At 37.9% G+C, this 18,059-nt stretch overlaps 1 protein-coding gene across 1 annotated transcript in view; it reads left to right on the plus strand.

The window, feature by feature from the left end:
- Nucleotides 1-18,059, plus strand: part of PREX2 (phosphatidylinositol-3,4,5-trisphosphate dependent Rac exchange factor 2) — a 291,158-nt gene that overhangs the window by 243,193 nt on the left and 29,906 nt on the right. The window contains exons 36-37 of the mRNA XM_068525808.1: nucleotides 6,534-6,600; nucleotides 6,844-7,034. Of these exons, the coding sequence (XP_068381909.1) occupies nucleotides 6,534-6,600; nucleotides 6,844-7,034 (258 nt within the window). The remainder of the gene's footprint in view (nucleotides 1-6,533; nucleotides 6,601-6,843; nucleotides 7,035-18,059) is intronic.

Consider the following 18,059-nt stretch of genomic DNA (forward strand, 5'->3'; position numbering starts at 1 on the left):
CATGAAAGGAAACTTACTGTTCCTCCTACATAAAGTAGCAGGAGTGCTTTCAAAATGGTCTTAATAAGATTTGCTGTATTGAGACAAAGAACCATGACTTCATTCTTACTAACCTCAGAAACATAATAAACCACAGTCAGTTTTGGCATTAATCCAGTTTTACCATTAACTCTCTTGTAAATTTTGATTAAGGGGTATTGCAGGACTTTTGTAATTAAGGGAAGTGCATTAGAAATTTATTCCCTGTGGGAATTTATTTGTCATATTCTGAAAAATACTGAAGTTCTATGAGTGCTTGTAAACCTTAGGGATGGTAAAATACATGGCTGAACAACCATTTTTCTGAGGGGGGGTACCCAAAATTAGTTAAAGGCTCAAGTCCAAATTTTTATTTTAACAAATAATTGATTGAATTAAAATATTTCTTGGCTGTGTAAATTTCACAGGAGTCACAAAGAAGCTGTTTTTCATGGTTCTATTCTCTAGATGTCATCAGCCCATAGATATATTTTATAATAATTTGTTGCTTTCTATAATCATGGATTAACAAATATTAACTACTCACACAAGTCTGGATCAGCCAATATATTTAACTCTGAATTTGTTAGGCTTTTATCTTCTAAAAGCATTTTGAAGGGTGCAGTTAGATCATTAGATGCTTTTTCTATTTTAGTTTTGCTCTATAGCAGCTTAGAAAAGACAAGATTCTTTCTGAATAAGGGTTTAACTTGATGTGAGCATTTATACATTTTAAATCTATAAAAATTTTTAATTTTAGTTTTCTGTTGGCTCGCTTCATCAAACATGTTTTTTTTTCTTTAAAGATTTTGTCCCAAGGAAAATTTGAAGATTTCTTCCAAGTCAGTTTAAGTGACTATAGCAGAATTATATCAACATGATCCTGCTTTTAACTGGGCTGAATCAGTGACAACTTTATTTTTAAAGGAACATCTCTTTCAGAAAGTAGGAAGAGTGCTCAGTGTGGCCTGCTGTAGTGGTAGGTTTCTAGAGTGAAGTTTTCCTCAGGTGGTGCTGATGATATGGACTGCTTTTACAGAATATATTTCTTCCCAATCTATTCAAGGTATAGAAGAACTGCAGTTTTTATAACCAGTGCACCTGATTAAGCCATTTAACTGACACCCTCCTTTTCTTTAACCTAAAAACGTTCTTTTCTTTTTAGACTTGAACTCTGTGCACTGATCATGGAATTATGTAGATTCCAAATATCTGCTTTAATTTTCATTTTTTACATGTATCATAAAATATTCTAGATGACCTCAGGGGAAAGCAGGAGGTTTGGGCCTTATTTTACTCCTGGCTATGGATAAAAATGTTCCCAGAGCCCCCTCCTACTGTGCACACATGAATAGTGATTATTATTGTCTATTGCATGAGTCCTATTTGCTTACCACAGTACTGAGCACTTCATATGCATTGATTCATCTTCAACATTATGCTACCTATATATTAGACAATTTTACTCTCCATTGTAAAAATGAGGGACTTGAGGCCACGAGAGGCTAAATAATTTGTCCATGGAGTTGCATACTCTTTTTAACCACATTACTTTCTCTACCAAGCACACTTGAGGAAAGGCGTGAGGACATCTGATTGGTATTCTCTCTGTGGGTTCCAGCTGCGAAGCACCCTCTCTGTTCCAAGCATATAGAAATGCTAGACAAAAGATGAAAACAGAAAATGCAAGAGTCGCAGCTGAGCTCATAATTTATCATCTCACTGGTCCACAAATGGAATGGAAATTCAAGTGCTGATTTGTAATCTGTGTTGAGGCCTCTGGCCTCCTGAGCTCTGCAGGTGGACACGGGGCCGGTACAACTTGTGCAGGGAAATGAGAAATTAAAGTCATCCTACACTAGGTGGAGATCCAGAGCGAGCCTCACTCTGAAACCAGGTTGTAGAGAAGGGCCCCTCTACTTCTGAGCAAGGATGCAAACTCCGGAGACTATCACTTTTGTAGACGTTAAGGTGGCAAGAGAAAGACAACACGGCTGTTAAACTAAGAACTGAACCAAATCACTCGCTGGTTCAGTGACGTGACTGGTAATAATCCAGATGTCGGGACAATGTAATACTCAAATCACCAATATGAAACTGATTACAGATGGTTAATTCTGGGCACAAAATGAGCACAGAATCATTTGTAAGAAAAAGATGATGAGAGCTATTGGATGGAGCTGTTTCAAAGCACTAAATAAAACTAAACAAAACATCTTCCATACTCCAATAAAGACGTTAAAAAAAAAAAAAATCCTCCCACTTCACATGAGCTTGCAGAACAAAACTCCAAAGCACATGAGGAAGCCTAAAGCTACAAAAGAACCAAGGAAAATGGCCATTGAAATAAACTTGACCCAGAAGAAATTAAAATATTGAGACACCATGGCAAAGTATATTTTGGATGCTCAAAATATAAACAAAGGATTGCCATTCATGAAGAAGGTAGAAAATCCTGCAATAAAAATAGTCAATTATTTATTTACAAATATTTATTAAGATCAAACTATGTTCTACACACTGTTATAGGTGCTAGAGATGCAGCAATGAGCAGAAGTAAATCAAATCCATATCCACATAGAGAGTTTACATTCTTGTGGGGAGTTTTACCTTTTAGTTGCAGAAATGAAATAAGAATAGGCAGAAATCTTGGAAATGAAAAAGATAGTCATTGAAATAAAATTCCCAGTAGAGGGGCTTCCCTGGTGGTGCAGTGGTTGAGAATCTGTCTGCCGATGCAGGGGACACGGGTTCGAGCCCTGGTCTGGGAAGATCCCACATGCCACGGAGTGGCTGGGCCCGTGAGCCACAACTACTGAGCCTGCACGTCTGGAGCCTGTGCTCCGCAACAAGAGAGGCCACGATAGTGAGAGGCCCGCGCACCGCAATGAAGAGTGGCCCCCGCTTGCCGCAACTGGAGAAGGCCCTTGCACAGAAACGGAGACCCAACACAAGCCAAAAATAAAATAAATAAATAATTAAAAAAAAAAAATTCCCAGTAGAAAGGATAAACTCTAGATTGGCAAAGACAGGGTTTTTTCATTTGGAAGATATTATTTAGGAAATCACCAAAATTGCAGTAATGGGGAAATAAGATCTTAAAAGAAAGTGTACGTGTGTGTGTGTGTGTGTGTGTGTGTGTGTGTGTGTGTGAAAGAGAGAGAGAGAGAGAAAATGGATGAGATTATGGGGAAAGATGATACCTGAGATTATTTTAGAATTGAAGACAAGACTCCTTAAATTGAAAGTACAATCTAAGGACCTATCTGGATAAATAAAAATAAATCATCACCTAAACACTTTGTGGTAAAACTTCAGAACATTGAGGATAAAAACAAAATCTTAACCTATCAGAGAAAAAATATGGACTAGCCCCCAAAGACAACTTAATTGAGAGCAGACACCAAGAGCAATATTGTGGGGAAAAATTCACTGTCAATCTAGATTCTAGAATTTTTTTTTAATTAATTAATTTATTTATTTATGGCTGTGTTGGGTCTTCGTTTCTGTGCGAGGGCTTTCTCTAGTTGTGGCGAGCGGGGGCCACTCTTCATCGCGGTGCGCGGGCCTCTCACTATCGCGGCCTCTTGTTGCAGAGCACAGGCTCCAGACGCGCAGGCTCAGTAGTTGTGGCTCACGGGCCTAGTTGCTCCGCGGCATGCGGGATCTTCCCAGACCAGGGCTCGAACCCGTGTCCCCTGCATTGGCAGGCGGATTCTCAACCACTGTGCCACCAGGGAAGCCCTAGATTCTAGAATTTTATTCCAGAGTATACCACTGACAGACACGGATCAAAAATATTAATTGAATAATGAACTTGAACAACTGAATATTCTTGAGGAAGCAAGTGTAGAAAGAAAGTGTGGATTTAAAAAAAAATAAAGAGGAATAGAAACTTCTAAATGTCATCAAATTTAACTCTTGCTATAAAAAGTAATAACAAATTTCTATGTTAAAAAAAAAAGGTGAGACTTGGGAATTCCCTGGCGGTCCAGTAGTTAGGACTCCGAGCTTTCACTGCTGAGGGCGTGGGTTCAATCCCTAGTCGGGGAACTAAGATCCCACAAGCCATGAGGCACAGCCAAAAAAAAAAAACAAATGTGACTGCACAAAAGTAAGAAATATGAGAAGGCTATAAAAGAAGAAAAAATACAGATGGATGACAATATGTGCAAATTGAAAATGACAACACCAAAGGTTGAAATTCTAATGCCATCAACGTGAACAAGGATATGGAACAATGATCACACCTGTTCCTTGGTGCCTCCACTTGGACCAGCTGTGTGGGTGACCTTGTAAAGCATGGAAGTGACAAATGCCAGCTTCTGGGTGGTGTTAACCCTGGGAGGGGAGAGTCTGGAACAATGGGTGTGGACAAGTGTGATAACAAGGGATCACCTGTATCTGTAAGGTTTCATTCCTTTAAAAGGGGAAGCAAACGTGCAAAATACTAATTTGTTAAAGCATGGAGGTGCATACATGGGTTTTCATAGCATCAGCCTAAATACGTACCTGTATAATTGAAGTGAAAAGACACTCAGAACTTTCAGGAGAGCCTGAATTTTTATGCACAGCAGTAAAATTTATAAAATAGCCTGTCTTCTGGTAATGAGGGCCTTTAGTTAAAACCCAACTCTATCAGGGCCTATCAGGCCATACAGAGTCTACCCCTCTGGATTCTCTAAGTTGCTCATTTAGTCCAATAGCTTCAACCTCATTGCATGTTTCTGTACTTCACACAATTCAAGCTCATTTCCTCTCCTCTTAAGAGCAATCCTCTTACATTGTTGTTATCTCCTTCTGAGACAGGGGAAAATCTAGAACATTGTAAGATGTATCAAATTCCTTTGATCTTCCTATCAATCCAGTACTCTTAGTAGCTGCTGATGCAACCTTCTGAGTGGAACTGTATTTTCGTGGCACGTGATGGATGTTCCACTTTGCAGGGGTTCCTGTCATGGTAACCCAATTGTCATGAGCCAGGCACTGCCTGGGTTTGCTGTAGTCCCCAGACTCCTGTCAGCATTATATGCTCAGGAGCGGTAGGTAGCTCTGGGATCCGGGCTGAGGGAATAATTCATCCCTGCTGTGGACTCTTCTTCACCACATCTTTCTACCAAGCACAGTTGAGGAAAGGCATAGGGACATCTGATCAAGGTATCTCTCTGGATTCCAGGTTTGAGGTACCACCTCTGTTTCAAGATGATACATGGAAATCTCCTAGGAGTTCAAAATGCTTTGGATGCTGAACTGTTGTAAAATTTCTGTTGTAGTTTGAATTTGTGTTTGAGAGATGAACAGACCTTCTCGGTGAGAATGTGCATAATTTACATTTTGGAAGTTAGAAGAAGTTAAAGCTTTCCTAATTTAAAGTGTGAATTTTGATTAATCCATGCTACTTTAGCTTAAAAAGACAAAAAAACAAGCTACATTACTGCTAGCTACTTCTAGTAATTGAAATAGCAGTGTGTGTGTGTGTGTGTGTGTGTGTGTGTGTGTGTGTGTGTCTAGTGGGACTCAGAATACCAGTGCTGGGCATGAAGTTCTCTCTCACTGATTTACTGATTATGCCCATTGCTACTCATGCATTGGATAATGATCCACCAATAATTTGAGGTCCTAAAAGGTTCTCTGAAACACCAGTCTAATGAGTTTTATTTCAATATCTAGTCTGACAATCATTCTAATATTATTTTGGTATATCAATGTTAAGTGTTGACAGCTTTAAAATAATTTCACTTCATTAAAAACATACTCGCTTAAATATAACTTAAATGTCCTGTCTTCATGGGTCATTCTCTTACAATTTCTGTTTAGTATTGAGCTAATAGCTAAATGAACTCAGCAATAATTCTTTGGAAATCACATTTAATTATTGCAGGCCACTAGGATTCCACCTAGTGTATTAAAATAGTGGTTGTCGTATTGCATCCTGGTGACCAAAAAGAGTCAGTGTATCTTCAAAGAGGGTTTTACTTCCAATCTGAACATAGCTTAGTGGCTGAAAGAATCCAACTAAGCAGTCTGTTTAAAATTTGTGTTTTGAGTATTATTTTCATAATCTGACATTTGCACAGTAAGTAAAAACTGGATGTTTTTCAGTAGTCATAAGAAAATATCTTTTTTCAACTTTTATAATAATATTAATGACTGTAAATATCAATGAGCACTTAATCTGTACTGTGTACCATCCTAAGCATTTTATTTGCGCTGACTTCATCTTCTTGGTCACCTTGTGAAGTAGAAACTAATGTGATCCCCAAATTGCAAAAGAGGAAATTGAGACACACACAAATTAAGTAATCTCTCTAAAGCCATGCAATAAGTAATGGAGCTGATGGTAGGTTTAATCATTTTTTTCTGAGTGGAAGACTTTTTTGCAGTCCCACTCATCCTAGCGCTCAACACTTTGTCTTTTCATTTGTCTTTAAAATGAAGTCAGTGGAACTTGCATGTCTTCATGCTTTTTAATTTTACTAACAATAAATGATCATTTATTCTTTGTATTCTTACAGGGCATTCTACTTGGACAAGTCAAATTCACCACCAAACTCCACATCCAAAGCTGCTTATGTAGATAAGGTAAAAATAGAAGATTGCATTGGCTGATGCTTTGCCATTTACCTCCTTTATTTAATTTTGCTGGCGTTGTTCTTGAGCACTGTGTAATTCATAAACATCCGTGGTCTCTGATTCTGTTATCTCCATAATAAAATATTTTAGACTATTCACTGTAAGTTGTAACGACTGTGAATTATATCCAATCTAAAAGGATTTCTTTCTACTGAACATGTTGAACCTTATGGGCATCATTTTTTTCTGCAGCTCATGAGGCCTCTCAACGTTTTGGATGAACTGTATCGACTGGTAGCCTCGTTTATCAGATCCAAGCGCACAGCTGCCTGTGCGAACACGGCTTGCAGCGCCTCCGGCGTCGGGCTGCTGTCGGTGTCCTCGGAGCTGTGCAGTAGGCTGGGGGCCTGCCACGTCATCATGTGCAACAGCGGCGTGCATCGGTACGTGACTTCCGCCTTGCCTGCATCTTTGCCTGCATCTTTGCTATATCTTATTACATTCGGAGGTTCTTGTTTATTACATTTAGCTCCATGATATTATAGCTGGAAACATTCACAGGGCTCAGAGATATTTGGAATAAGACTTTAGAAATCAGATAATTCTTGCACAGTGATTTCTGGCTTTGGTTCTTCTATTTTCAGTGACTGTTTATTCATACAAATGAATGCAGTCCCACGTTTATATCACTGTGGCCTAGAATCTTATCACCCTTGTATTTATATTAAGATTTATATTTTAGGTACAAAATTTTGCATCTGTTTTATTCACTCTAGGAACTTAACTTGGTAGGGGCTGGTGACCAGCAAAACAAAACTTTTTCTTCAGTGGTTTGGATCCCTGTTACCCAACTGTGGTGAGCTAGACGCTGCCTTGGAGTTACTGCTGCCTTCCTACTCCTGGAAAAATCGTAGTGCAGGAGCCCACACAATAATATGCTCTTCCTGAAAACGTAAGGAGAAGTCTCAGATAGGTCCCCTTCAGCTGGTCTATCTTAAGCAGTAGTGCTGTGTCTGGGAAAGCTGTGGTAGGTGCATAAATTCCTACAGCTACATCAGATGCAAATGTGAGGGGAGAACCCCAAGTCAGGTCCGTCTTCATAATCACTTGTTCCTCTTGTATCACCTCTCCATTTTTCACAGCAAAATGAAACCATGTAGGTGGAAACAAGAGGGCAGCATTTAGTCCTCATTGGAGGCAGAGAATCTGCTGTCACCACTCATAGTCTCTTCTTAGTAAGAGGCCAGTTAGGTTTTGAGTGGATGGTGGTTATTGTTTATTCAAATTTACTTGCTAATTAACCCAGGCAAAGGACTGCAGTTGGTGCTATTGGCTGGGTAATGTCATAAATGGGTGATATTCATGTTAGAGACATAAAGCATGAACAACAAACAACAAAAATAATAGTAAATATTCATATGACAAAATAAGATAACAAAAACATAATAAAAAGTAACAAAAATAACAGGTTACCTAGACTACGAGGAAAAATAAATGATCTAGGAAAGTTACAGCTAAAAAATAACATTCAGAAGGAACACAGATCTTTGAGATGGTTAGAACTTGCCATGGAGAAGGTAGCGTTTGAACTGGGTTTTGATGGGTCAGGGTTTGAAAGAGGTAGAAAGAGGGAGAAAGACAGTTCAAATCAACAGGTTCTCATCTGTGACATTCCATTTGACTTGATGTGCCTGAATTCTAGTTTACAAGTCCTACACAGCATGTCCTTGCTTATGAAGTGTGACAAGACTTTATTTCTCTAAAAGGAGAATTAAATTTTTGTGGGTGACACAATATACAGAGTTTTCTGCTTTATTTTAATTGCTGTGTACTTTGTGCTCTATTGCAAGCTTACTAAGAGCTTAATTGAAATATCATCTGCAACTAAATGAGTAAAATATTATTTCATCTTTTTTTTTACTAGCAGAGAAATGCTCTCTGCCTCTGATCAGTCATATTCATTCATTCTGTTCCCATTCATTCATTCATTCATTCATTTATTATTCATTCACTCAGTTAATATGCATTGAGCACTGTTTATGTGCCAGCACTGTTCTAGTTGCTGGGATAAAGCACTGAAAAAAAAACCTCCCTTCTCTCATATAATGTAAATCATGTTGGGGTGAAACAGATGATCAAGTAAACAAATAAATGAGTAATGTGGTAGGTGGAATAAATACAGAAAAGAACAGAAGTCAGAGAGGTAAAAAGGGACAAGATGGGATGAAGGGCGGGCAACTTCCATGGAGGAAATTTCATTAGAGACCTGTGTGAAATGAAGGAGTGAGTTATGCAGATATCTCAGAGAAAGAGCATTCTGTCTAGGGAGCAGAGTACAAATGTGGGAGCCCAAGTGGGGGCCAGCATGATGTGCTCGAGAACCAGCACAGTGGCCACGGTGGCCTCGGCAAAGTGCCATCCCCTTGATTAATGTTCTTATCCTACTCTGGTGCAAGATCATAGTTATCTGAGGACCGTGACCACCAAGGGACACTCCAGGCTTCAAACTACAAGCATACGCTCTTATCTCCACATGAATTCACTGGAAGTTAATGCAGTTAAATTTGCCATTTAATGGAATTCCCTGGCTGTCCAGTGGTTAGTACTCTGTGCTTCCAGTGCAGGGAGCCCGGCTTCGATCCCTGGTCGGGGAGCTAAGATCTCGAAAGCCACACGGTGAGACCAAAAAAAAAAATTTTTTTTTAATTGCCATTTAATCCTAGAACCGTGACCAAATTGTCCAAATTATTCTCTGAGGTGTCCCATGAACAATTTTAGAATTTAACTACTGATGGGTAGGAGAAACAGATCGATGTTCCACAACCATTTTATAATTGCCGTATTCATTGATTGGTGTGTTGGAATCACAAATAACATTGAAATTTCAAAGTATTTTGACTTTTTCCAATTCTACAGTTCAAAATAAATATGGCTTTAGTTAGTTCATTTCAGAGACATTTACTGAGGTGTAGGCACGAATTCCCCATGACAGATGCCGAAATTAAGGTTAAAACTATTTGAAAATAGTACGGTTTTATTTTTCTATTATGCAGAATAAAATAGGAGTTTAACATTATCTTTAGTCTTTCAGGGAAGGCTATGCTTAGATTTTTCATGGTGATAAAATGCGTGCTAATTTATATGGGAATCAGAAATCTCACATAAGACCGTTCCTAAAACAGTTCTTTAGTAATTATAATTCAGACAGCTAGAAAGGAACCCAAGTAGATCCACACTTACACTAAACATTGAACGTGGAGGTTTACCCTCAGGTTCTGGTAAAGGGGAGAAGTTCATAATATGAATCAGAATAAATACTACACAGACTGTTTTACCATTCGCTTTTAAAATTAAGATGAGAAATGGTTAACAATATCGTATCCACATTAGATAATCAGCTTCCTGCCTTGTCTGATTTTATTCACCAAAAAAGGGAATCTAACATTTTTTAAAGTATAGAGTTATATGGCCTATGTTTGACATTAAAGAGAAGAATGTGATTTTTCAGAATGAAAAGGCAGATTTAATTAGCATTAATGTTTAGACGTTTTAATGCCAACCTGAATTAGATGGCAGGGTGGCATACAACAGTGAATGCAAGATTAGGAGGAATAGAATTCAGGATGAATTATTAAAATCTTTTCATAGCGTTTAGCCCAGCTTTGTTTATTAAATTCTCTTTCCTGAGGCAGTCCTTTATGTGCATTACAATTCTGCTGATGAACTTTCCTGCACACACTTTCCTCAGTCATTTACTTATATTAAATACCTCCATTGCTATTGAATAGTGAAAGAAGATTGTCTTTTTTTAAGATCGGGTTTTTGCCTTTTAAACAGTATACATGATATTAAAAGGTAGTTTAATAAATGGAAATTTTCCAAAATTTCCTATCCTGACCTGCCTTCTTTCATTTTCATTTTGAATCATCTCTTGCACCTTCTACCAAACAACATACATCTGATCATAGTTTTATTAGTATAGTTTAATAATCTGCTTTATGTTCATAGTATCTATTTACCTATCTACCTACCTATCATCTATCTAAAACGTCCACACAGACTTTCCCGTGATCACTTTTATTTGCTACATAATATTCTAGCCACTTGCTACACCACAGTTTACTAAACTATTAATTTAGTGGTTTATCTTCTTTCTCTACTGCCCTTAATGCAGAGAGACATCTTTATGTAGCTGTTCAAATTTCCATTTTATTTTCCATTAAGCTAAAAGTAAACAAAAATATCCTCCAGATACAATTAGTGTGTCAAAGAGCTTAAACCTCTTTGGTTAATATATTATTATTTAAGTTCCCAAAAGGATTGTCCTTGTAAAAACCCAACAGAAGGTTAGATAGTTGTTTGCCATCTTTACCTTGTCTTCAGAGGCTGTTAGAACCCATTTATCTATTGTGCTTCTCTACCAGGTGTACAACGATATTGTATTTCAGCAGTGCTTTAATTTATACGTCTTTGATTATCAAATACAAACATTTGAATATCTTTTGAATTTTCTTTCCTACAAAGAGTCATGCTTTATATTGTCCATATATCTGCTTTATAGGCAAAATTCTTTTTTGCCCATTTGAACGTTTGTAAAGTATTGAATCAGCGCTGTGGCTTTCAACGTTCTCTTTTGTTCCATGCGGTTATTTGCTGCAGATCCGCAAGCATGCTACCCGGGTTCTAAATTTCCCTTTTATTGCCTCCTGCAGCATCCTTCCGTTCACTGCGGTATTTCATTTTGTTTTGCTCCTTTATTCCCATCCCTGCCTAATAGCCAACTGTTTTCCTTTAACTGTTATGAATTAGCACACTGCAAATGTTGTAAACCCTAAGCATGAGTCTTATCGCATCCAAAAACAGAGATGCCATATTCCTCGCACTACATTTGCTTCTGCTTCCTTCACCAGTGGAAACAGTAGGTGGAAATTTCCAGAGGCTACCTGAAAGGTTATGTCAAGGAAATTTCTAGTGAGGGCAAGGAATCTGGAATCCCAGTGTTTCCCTTTAAGGACCTGTTCCAGGGACTTTTCCTACACGTACTCTCTGTATCTGTTAATAATGGACTTTCAGCCGTGTCGGAGTCCTGGGATGGTCCTGCAGGAAGGCGGGGTGATTTGAACACAGGCCTCATGTCTGACTCACCTGTGATGTCTTAGTACCAAAACCTTGGAGATCTGTACACATAAATTCCCGTTTATCTTTATGTTCTGTTGTGAGGATGAATCTCTTCCAGGAAACAAGACCCTGCATTAGCTAACGTACTTGGTGTTCAGTCACCAGTGAGGGATGTGAACAGCAGCGTCAGGAGGGGCTCCCTGCACCAGGGGTTCACTAGCGCCTATAACAGGAGCATCATAATCACGTTGTTTTGAACCCCACACAGGTGTGAGGAGGAAACAGTCTGGGGCAAGGTCAGCCTGTGATGATGAACATCAAGCTGGCTGCCATTTATGTATTCCCGCGTTAGACTGCTTTTCCTTTTATACGTTGTGGAAACTCATTTTAACATATATGAAATTTGGGGAACTAATAAACTATATATATATATATATATATATATATATATATATATATATATATATATATATATATATATATATGTATGTGAAGTTTCTAACTTAAAAGGGTATATTTCCAAAATGCATTTCTTAGTTGGTTATTTAGAAATTGAGACATTTTTTCACATTGGACAGTATTGCAGAGTGTGGTCGAATTCTCAGAATCATCCCTCTTCCAGCAGAAACTTACCAAACCTATCACGTGACCATAGTATAGGACCCAAAGTATGATTATAAGCGTTTGTTAGAAAAGTGAAATCCAGGAGTTAAAATATAAAAACAGCTAAAGGGAAATATGTATTACCAATTTGGTTAACGAAACAGTTTTCATTTCAAATGGAGATAAATAGTGTAGTGATTCTTGGTTCATATAAGCAATTTTTAAAAAAAAAAAAACATTTTTTTAGGCAACTGTCAATTAACAATTTTAAAAACCACTTTTGTTTGACATTTAAGGACTCTTTCTTAGCAGTATTTTATTCTGTCGTCATCATGGCATCAAAGGACAAATTGACAAATAGGCCCAGATTGAGGAAATGGAGAATCTTATAAAAGTAGAGCACTCAAGGTAACCTGGCTTAGGTAATCAGAGTCCTAACAGGGCAGAGGATGAAGCTGCATCTTTCTCCACTGTGCAGCCAAAAACACATCAAGTAAGAGGAGTGGATTTACTCTGGGGCTTTCCATATGTAGGTTAGACTCTAGGTATGGGAGGGCAAAAATAAATTACTGCAATAAGCAAATGTAGGTTCGAAATGTATCCATTTAATTTTCTGTCCAAAAATGACTTGGAAGATTAGCAGCAAGGTTAGTGGAAATCTTGAATTTTAAATCCCCAGAAAGATGGCTAAACAGAACAAAAGAAACTGCGAACTCATGATGCCAGGATACTGTACGTTCGCAATAAGAAGTCCTAAAATTATGCTCGTAGAGTCAGGAATCTGAAACACATTAGTCTAAAACACTTCCTTTATATAAAGGAATGACAGAGGTGACATTTAAAATTGTTATTAGATATGGCTGCAGTTTTGATTATTTTTCTTTAACAGTTATAATTTGATTATGATCAATGCAACCATTCTCATTTCTTTGATAGCTAATAAAATCATTAATGAATGAAAACCAAAAAAACCTCAAAAATGAAAATACAAAATTGTGTACTAGTCTTTAGAAGAGAAAAAAATAAGATGCTATAATAATGGGGCTCTGGGAGAAAGACAGAATATATCCTACTCATGCTATAAGTATAAATCTTAATGACTCTGCCAAACTCATAGAAGCAGAGAATAGAATTGTGGTTACCAGGGGCTGGGAGTAGGGGAAAACAGGGAGACAGTTGGTCAAAGGGTACAAAGTTTCAGTTATGCAAGGTGAGTAATTCCGGAGATGTGACATAACAACAATGCAACTATACTTAATAATGCTGTATTATATACTTGACATTTGCTAGGAGGGTAGATCTTAAGTGTTTTCACCACTGAAAAAGAAAAGAAAAAGACAATGGTAACTATGTGAGGTGATGGATATGTTATATTAGCTTGATTGTGATGAATATTTCACAATGTATATGTATATCACATCAACAGGTTGTATACTTTAAATTTATACCATGTTTAATTGTCAGTTATACCTCAGTAAAGCTGGGGGGAAGAAAGAAAAGTAAACCCAGATTTTCAAATTATACTGAGTTGTAAAGTAGGCAAATAAAACTCCATGATTTATGCTAATTTAAACAAACAGATAAATAAGTTTATTCTCTTAAAATTATGGGAAGAAATCAAATATTTCAAATATGTTATAAGTTTTATTCTTTTACCTTGTTTCATTATCTTTTATAAAAGTTCTTTACTCTGAAGAGGTAGATGGCCAGATTTACATATATATTTGTTTTCTTGCTTAGATTTTTCTTTGCAATTGATATGAATCTTGATAAATTAGTGATGAAATTATTCTATTTTAAAATGTTCGTCGTTTTCATTAGTTTACTATGAAAGAAGAATAAAACAGTAATAATGAGAGTCACTTCTTATTGCAATGGTTTCTAGCTCTGCCAGCCAGTAATCATGGGCCAGACATGCTTTAATTTAAGTACATATAAAGCCAGAGCTTACACATTATTACCTCCTATCATTAAGATTGGAAAATTCTAGGCACATTAAACATATCTTGATAAAATAATCTAAATACATAATTTGGAGTGATATTTCATCTGTTTTTGCGAAACTCAATTTTACTATTATATTAGTAAAATTTAAGTATTTACATTTTTAAAATGTAGCTATTTAAAAGTGATAAATGTATTGACAGAATCGACTTTCAAAAGTGTTAAATAGGGCATGATTCTTCAAATTTTCTTTTAAAGAAACTGCAGTGACTGTTTTTCCTAAACCTGCAAAATTATACTTAAAGCACAGTAAAATTCCAGTCATTCTCTAGGATCTCTTCCTGAGGGCTTCAATGCTAGTGGGTTTATAAGTGCTCTAATAAATGACATAAGCCAAATTTTCTGTCCTCCAGAGGGAGGGAAGAAATATGGGTATCTCACCAATATAAATGGTTCATTTGCCAGCACTTTCCGAACTGCCTCTTTTTCTCTATGACCTGGAGCAGGAGAGCAGGTGGTGTGGAGGAAGTTGAAGGGAGGAAGCAGCAATTTCTGCCTCTAAGATGTTAATTTTAAATTGGCAATAGGTCATCTAACACCCTCGGGAGGAATACTGAGGAGTGAGATTTAAATCCTGTTAAGCAGGAAGGATGGAATGTAACACCTGTTATAGGTTTTAAAGCATGAATAGTGTTTACCAGGTGACGGAAATGGAGAAGGACGTTCCATGTAAAGAAATAGTATGAAAATACAATATCGAGGTGTGAAATAGCATACGACGGGGCTGGAGGTCACAATAAAGAGCTGGCTATTTCTGGGCGGTGAAATGAGAAGGAAGCAGTGTTGGGAGAAGAAAGGAGCAAGAAAGACAGGAATTGGAGCGTGGACAGCCCTGCCTGCTGGGTTAAGGGTTTGGGACTCCCTCCTAGAGCCCCTAGGAAGCCAATGAAAGGTTTTCAGCAAAAGAATAACATGATTAGATGTTTTGAAAAATATTTTAAAAATAAAGATCAGTACCATGGTCTATGATGGGACAAGGATGGAGGCAGGGAGACAGCTAGGATTTTACAGGAGTACAGTGACATGATGAGATCCAAAACTAAGGTATTGGCACAGAGGTTAGAAGGGAAAAGACAGATGGGAAAGGTATGAAAAGGCAGTAAACAGAACTAGATGAGCTGGTGAGGAGTAGAGAACAGGGGAGAGGGAGAGTTTCTGATGATTCCAGCTGGGAAAGATTGGGGGAGGGAGGATGCCACGGGGGGAAATATACATTTGTCTTTGAGGGGACTGGGGAGAGGGATGTTAAATTAATCTGTTACATGTTCAGTTTTAGATGCTCACAATGTACCTATATGGGGATGTACTTTGATGGATTCATAGTCAGCAAGGACTAGAAGTATATATGAGTACAAACGGGTATAATAACAATAAATAATAACATATATATGTAATCTCAAGGGGTAATGGAAAAACACTGCTAAGAATTTTCTGGGAACAAACCAGGTGTTAGGAGCAGGGAAGAGGTATTCCAGGAAAAGGCACAGAAGCGTAAGCAAAGAATAATTGGCTGCCAATTGTGGAAGGTGAGAAAAGATCACCAGGGAGTGTAGAGAGAGTATTAATATTCCCTGGTTCTCCACTGCCCTGTCCTCTGTGCACCCGTGGAGCCTCAGAATAAAACACTGTAGGATCCACGAGAAAGGAATGAAAAATATTCAAACAAATCTATTTAGTATCTTGGATAAACAGGTCAAAGAGAAAACAATTATGGTACAATGTCAAAGGATGGGGGAAACAGATGAAAATCGCATACTGGACACCCCTTAAGTATTGGTGTCATCAAAGAACCTACAAGGAGTAAGGACAAAAGTCAGACAGCCAAGAGAAAAGATGAACTAGAGAGGGAGTGTTGAGGAACTTCGATAGGTACCCGACCTATTCAGTTAAATTCCAAAAACATGTAACAGAAATAAAATCAATTGGTGAAAGAGTCCAGGCTGAAGAATTTAAAATGCAGAGAAGCAGATTCAAACCTGGTGACAGTGGTAAAGTCCTACCTTACACACAGATGTTTCATATTCATACACATTTTCAGCCAAGCAAATACCTCCTCTAGCCCCTAAGTGCTCAATTACCCATCCCCAAAGGTCTGCAGTTACCTCTGTGCTCACCTCAGCAATGAAACGTGTCAAAGAAAAACACCACCCTAATGTGCCTGAAGAGAAGGGAATGAGGGATGTGGAATGTTTTTGAAGCCTAGGTTTAAAGCTAGACACTGAGAACTTTCCGAGAATGTGTTGAAAGTTGCAGTAGAAAGTCCTGTTATCTTTAATGGGAATTTCATGGTTAATTCCCTGTGCAATGCTGAAAATGTGCCCCTTAGATGTGATTGATTTTTTGCCTTAAGATATATGGAGTGAACCGCATATTCAATTTGGCTCTGCTTCTGCTGCCAGGATCTCTCTCCAGCTGTTGCCCATCGCTTTTCCGTTCTGTTCAGTTGTTCTCCATGGTGCCCGTCTCTGCTTGCCATCTCTTTGCTTTTTCTTTCAAATACTCATTTAACCCCTTGTCTTTCAGCTCCAGACTATGAGACATAGGAGTTAGTACAGTCATGGGAAGATTTCATCAGTACTGTCTCTTTGACAGGAGTCAAATAACAATGTTGAAATTATCAATAGACACCCGGAAGTTATGTCTATAAAATGTACTGGAAACTTGCCTGAATGATCACTGGCTTTTGGATTGCACCTATTGTTAGACCGCCATTCAAATTCTCCTAAAGGGAGAATGTAAATATTTAATATTTTATTATCCATGCATATGTGTCTATAAGTGAATTCTGTATTTTTGAAAACAAATAACTGTTGGCCCTTTTTTCACAAGAGTAAGAGTATTTCCGTGTTTCATTGAGAAAACTGCCTTCTCTGTTATAGGGGAACAAGGACAGAGGTATTGGGTTTTTGAAATCCCTGCTGACTGGTGGCAATTTTCTTAAGCTTTTCATTTATCACAAACGCATTGCTCAGGGTGACCAAGTTGGGCAGGATCAATAGATCAGCAGAGGTCCTTTCCATATTAATTGTGCAGACACTCTGCCTGTGTTGAGCCATAGCAGCCACTTTGGCATTGATTCCTATTTAACGGACTGCCTTAGCCCTCAGATGTATAGTTCTTCCTCGGTGTGAGGTAATAAAAGGAAGCAGGGAAAATAAAACTCTGCAACAGTAAACAATTAGTTTCTTCAATCGGGTGCTTCCTTCTAGTTGTCAATATACTTTTCACAGTGGTACCCTGTGCTCAGTGGTTAGGTAATTAGAAACCAGAATAAATGAGATCACTGCAAGAATGAACACGCCTTACCCAGCACAGTGCATTTTATATAGAAAAATGCACATCTGTAGTAGAGAAGGAACGCAGTCTTCCTTCAGTTTATTTTTACTACGTGATTGCTTTACAATCGAAATAATTGTTCAGCAGGTTTCAAATCTACTTTCTTTTTAATCATGAACACATTTCAGTACGATGAGGTCTACATTCGTAGTGAAGTGGTTTGGTCTGGCTGCATTAGTCTCTACCAAAACAGTGCATTTAGCATGCAGTGCTGAGACCAAGATTGGGACTGTTAAATTATGGATGTGGGGAGTTGGGATTCTCTAAAAGCAGTGATCTATGTGATGCGATTTTGGTATAATGGAAAGAGCCCTGGATTTTGAATTAGAAAACTGGTTTTGAATCCTGTTACTTACTGTGTGACCATGATTCCGTCATGGTCTCTCAGAGATTTATTGGTGGAATGG

The sequence above is a fragment of the Eschrichtius robustus genome, chromosome 17 (genome assembly GCF_028021215.1).
Source record: "Eschrichtius robustus isolate mEscRob2 chromosome 17, mEscRob2.pri, whole genome shotgun sequence".
In the NCBI taxonomy this organism is placed as follows: domain Eukaryota; kingdom Metazoa; phylum Chordata; class Mammalia; order Artiodactyla; family Eschrichtiidae; genus Eschrichtius; species Eschrichtius robustus.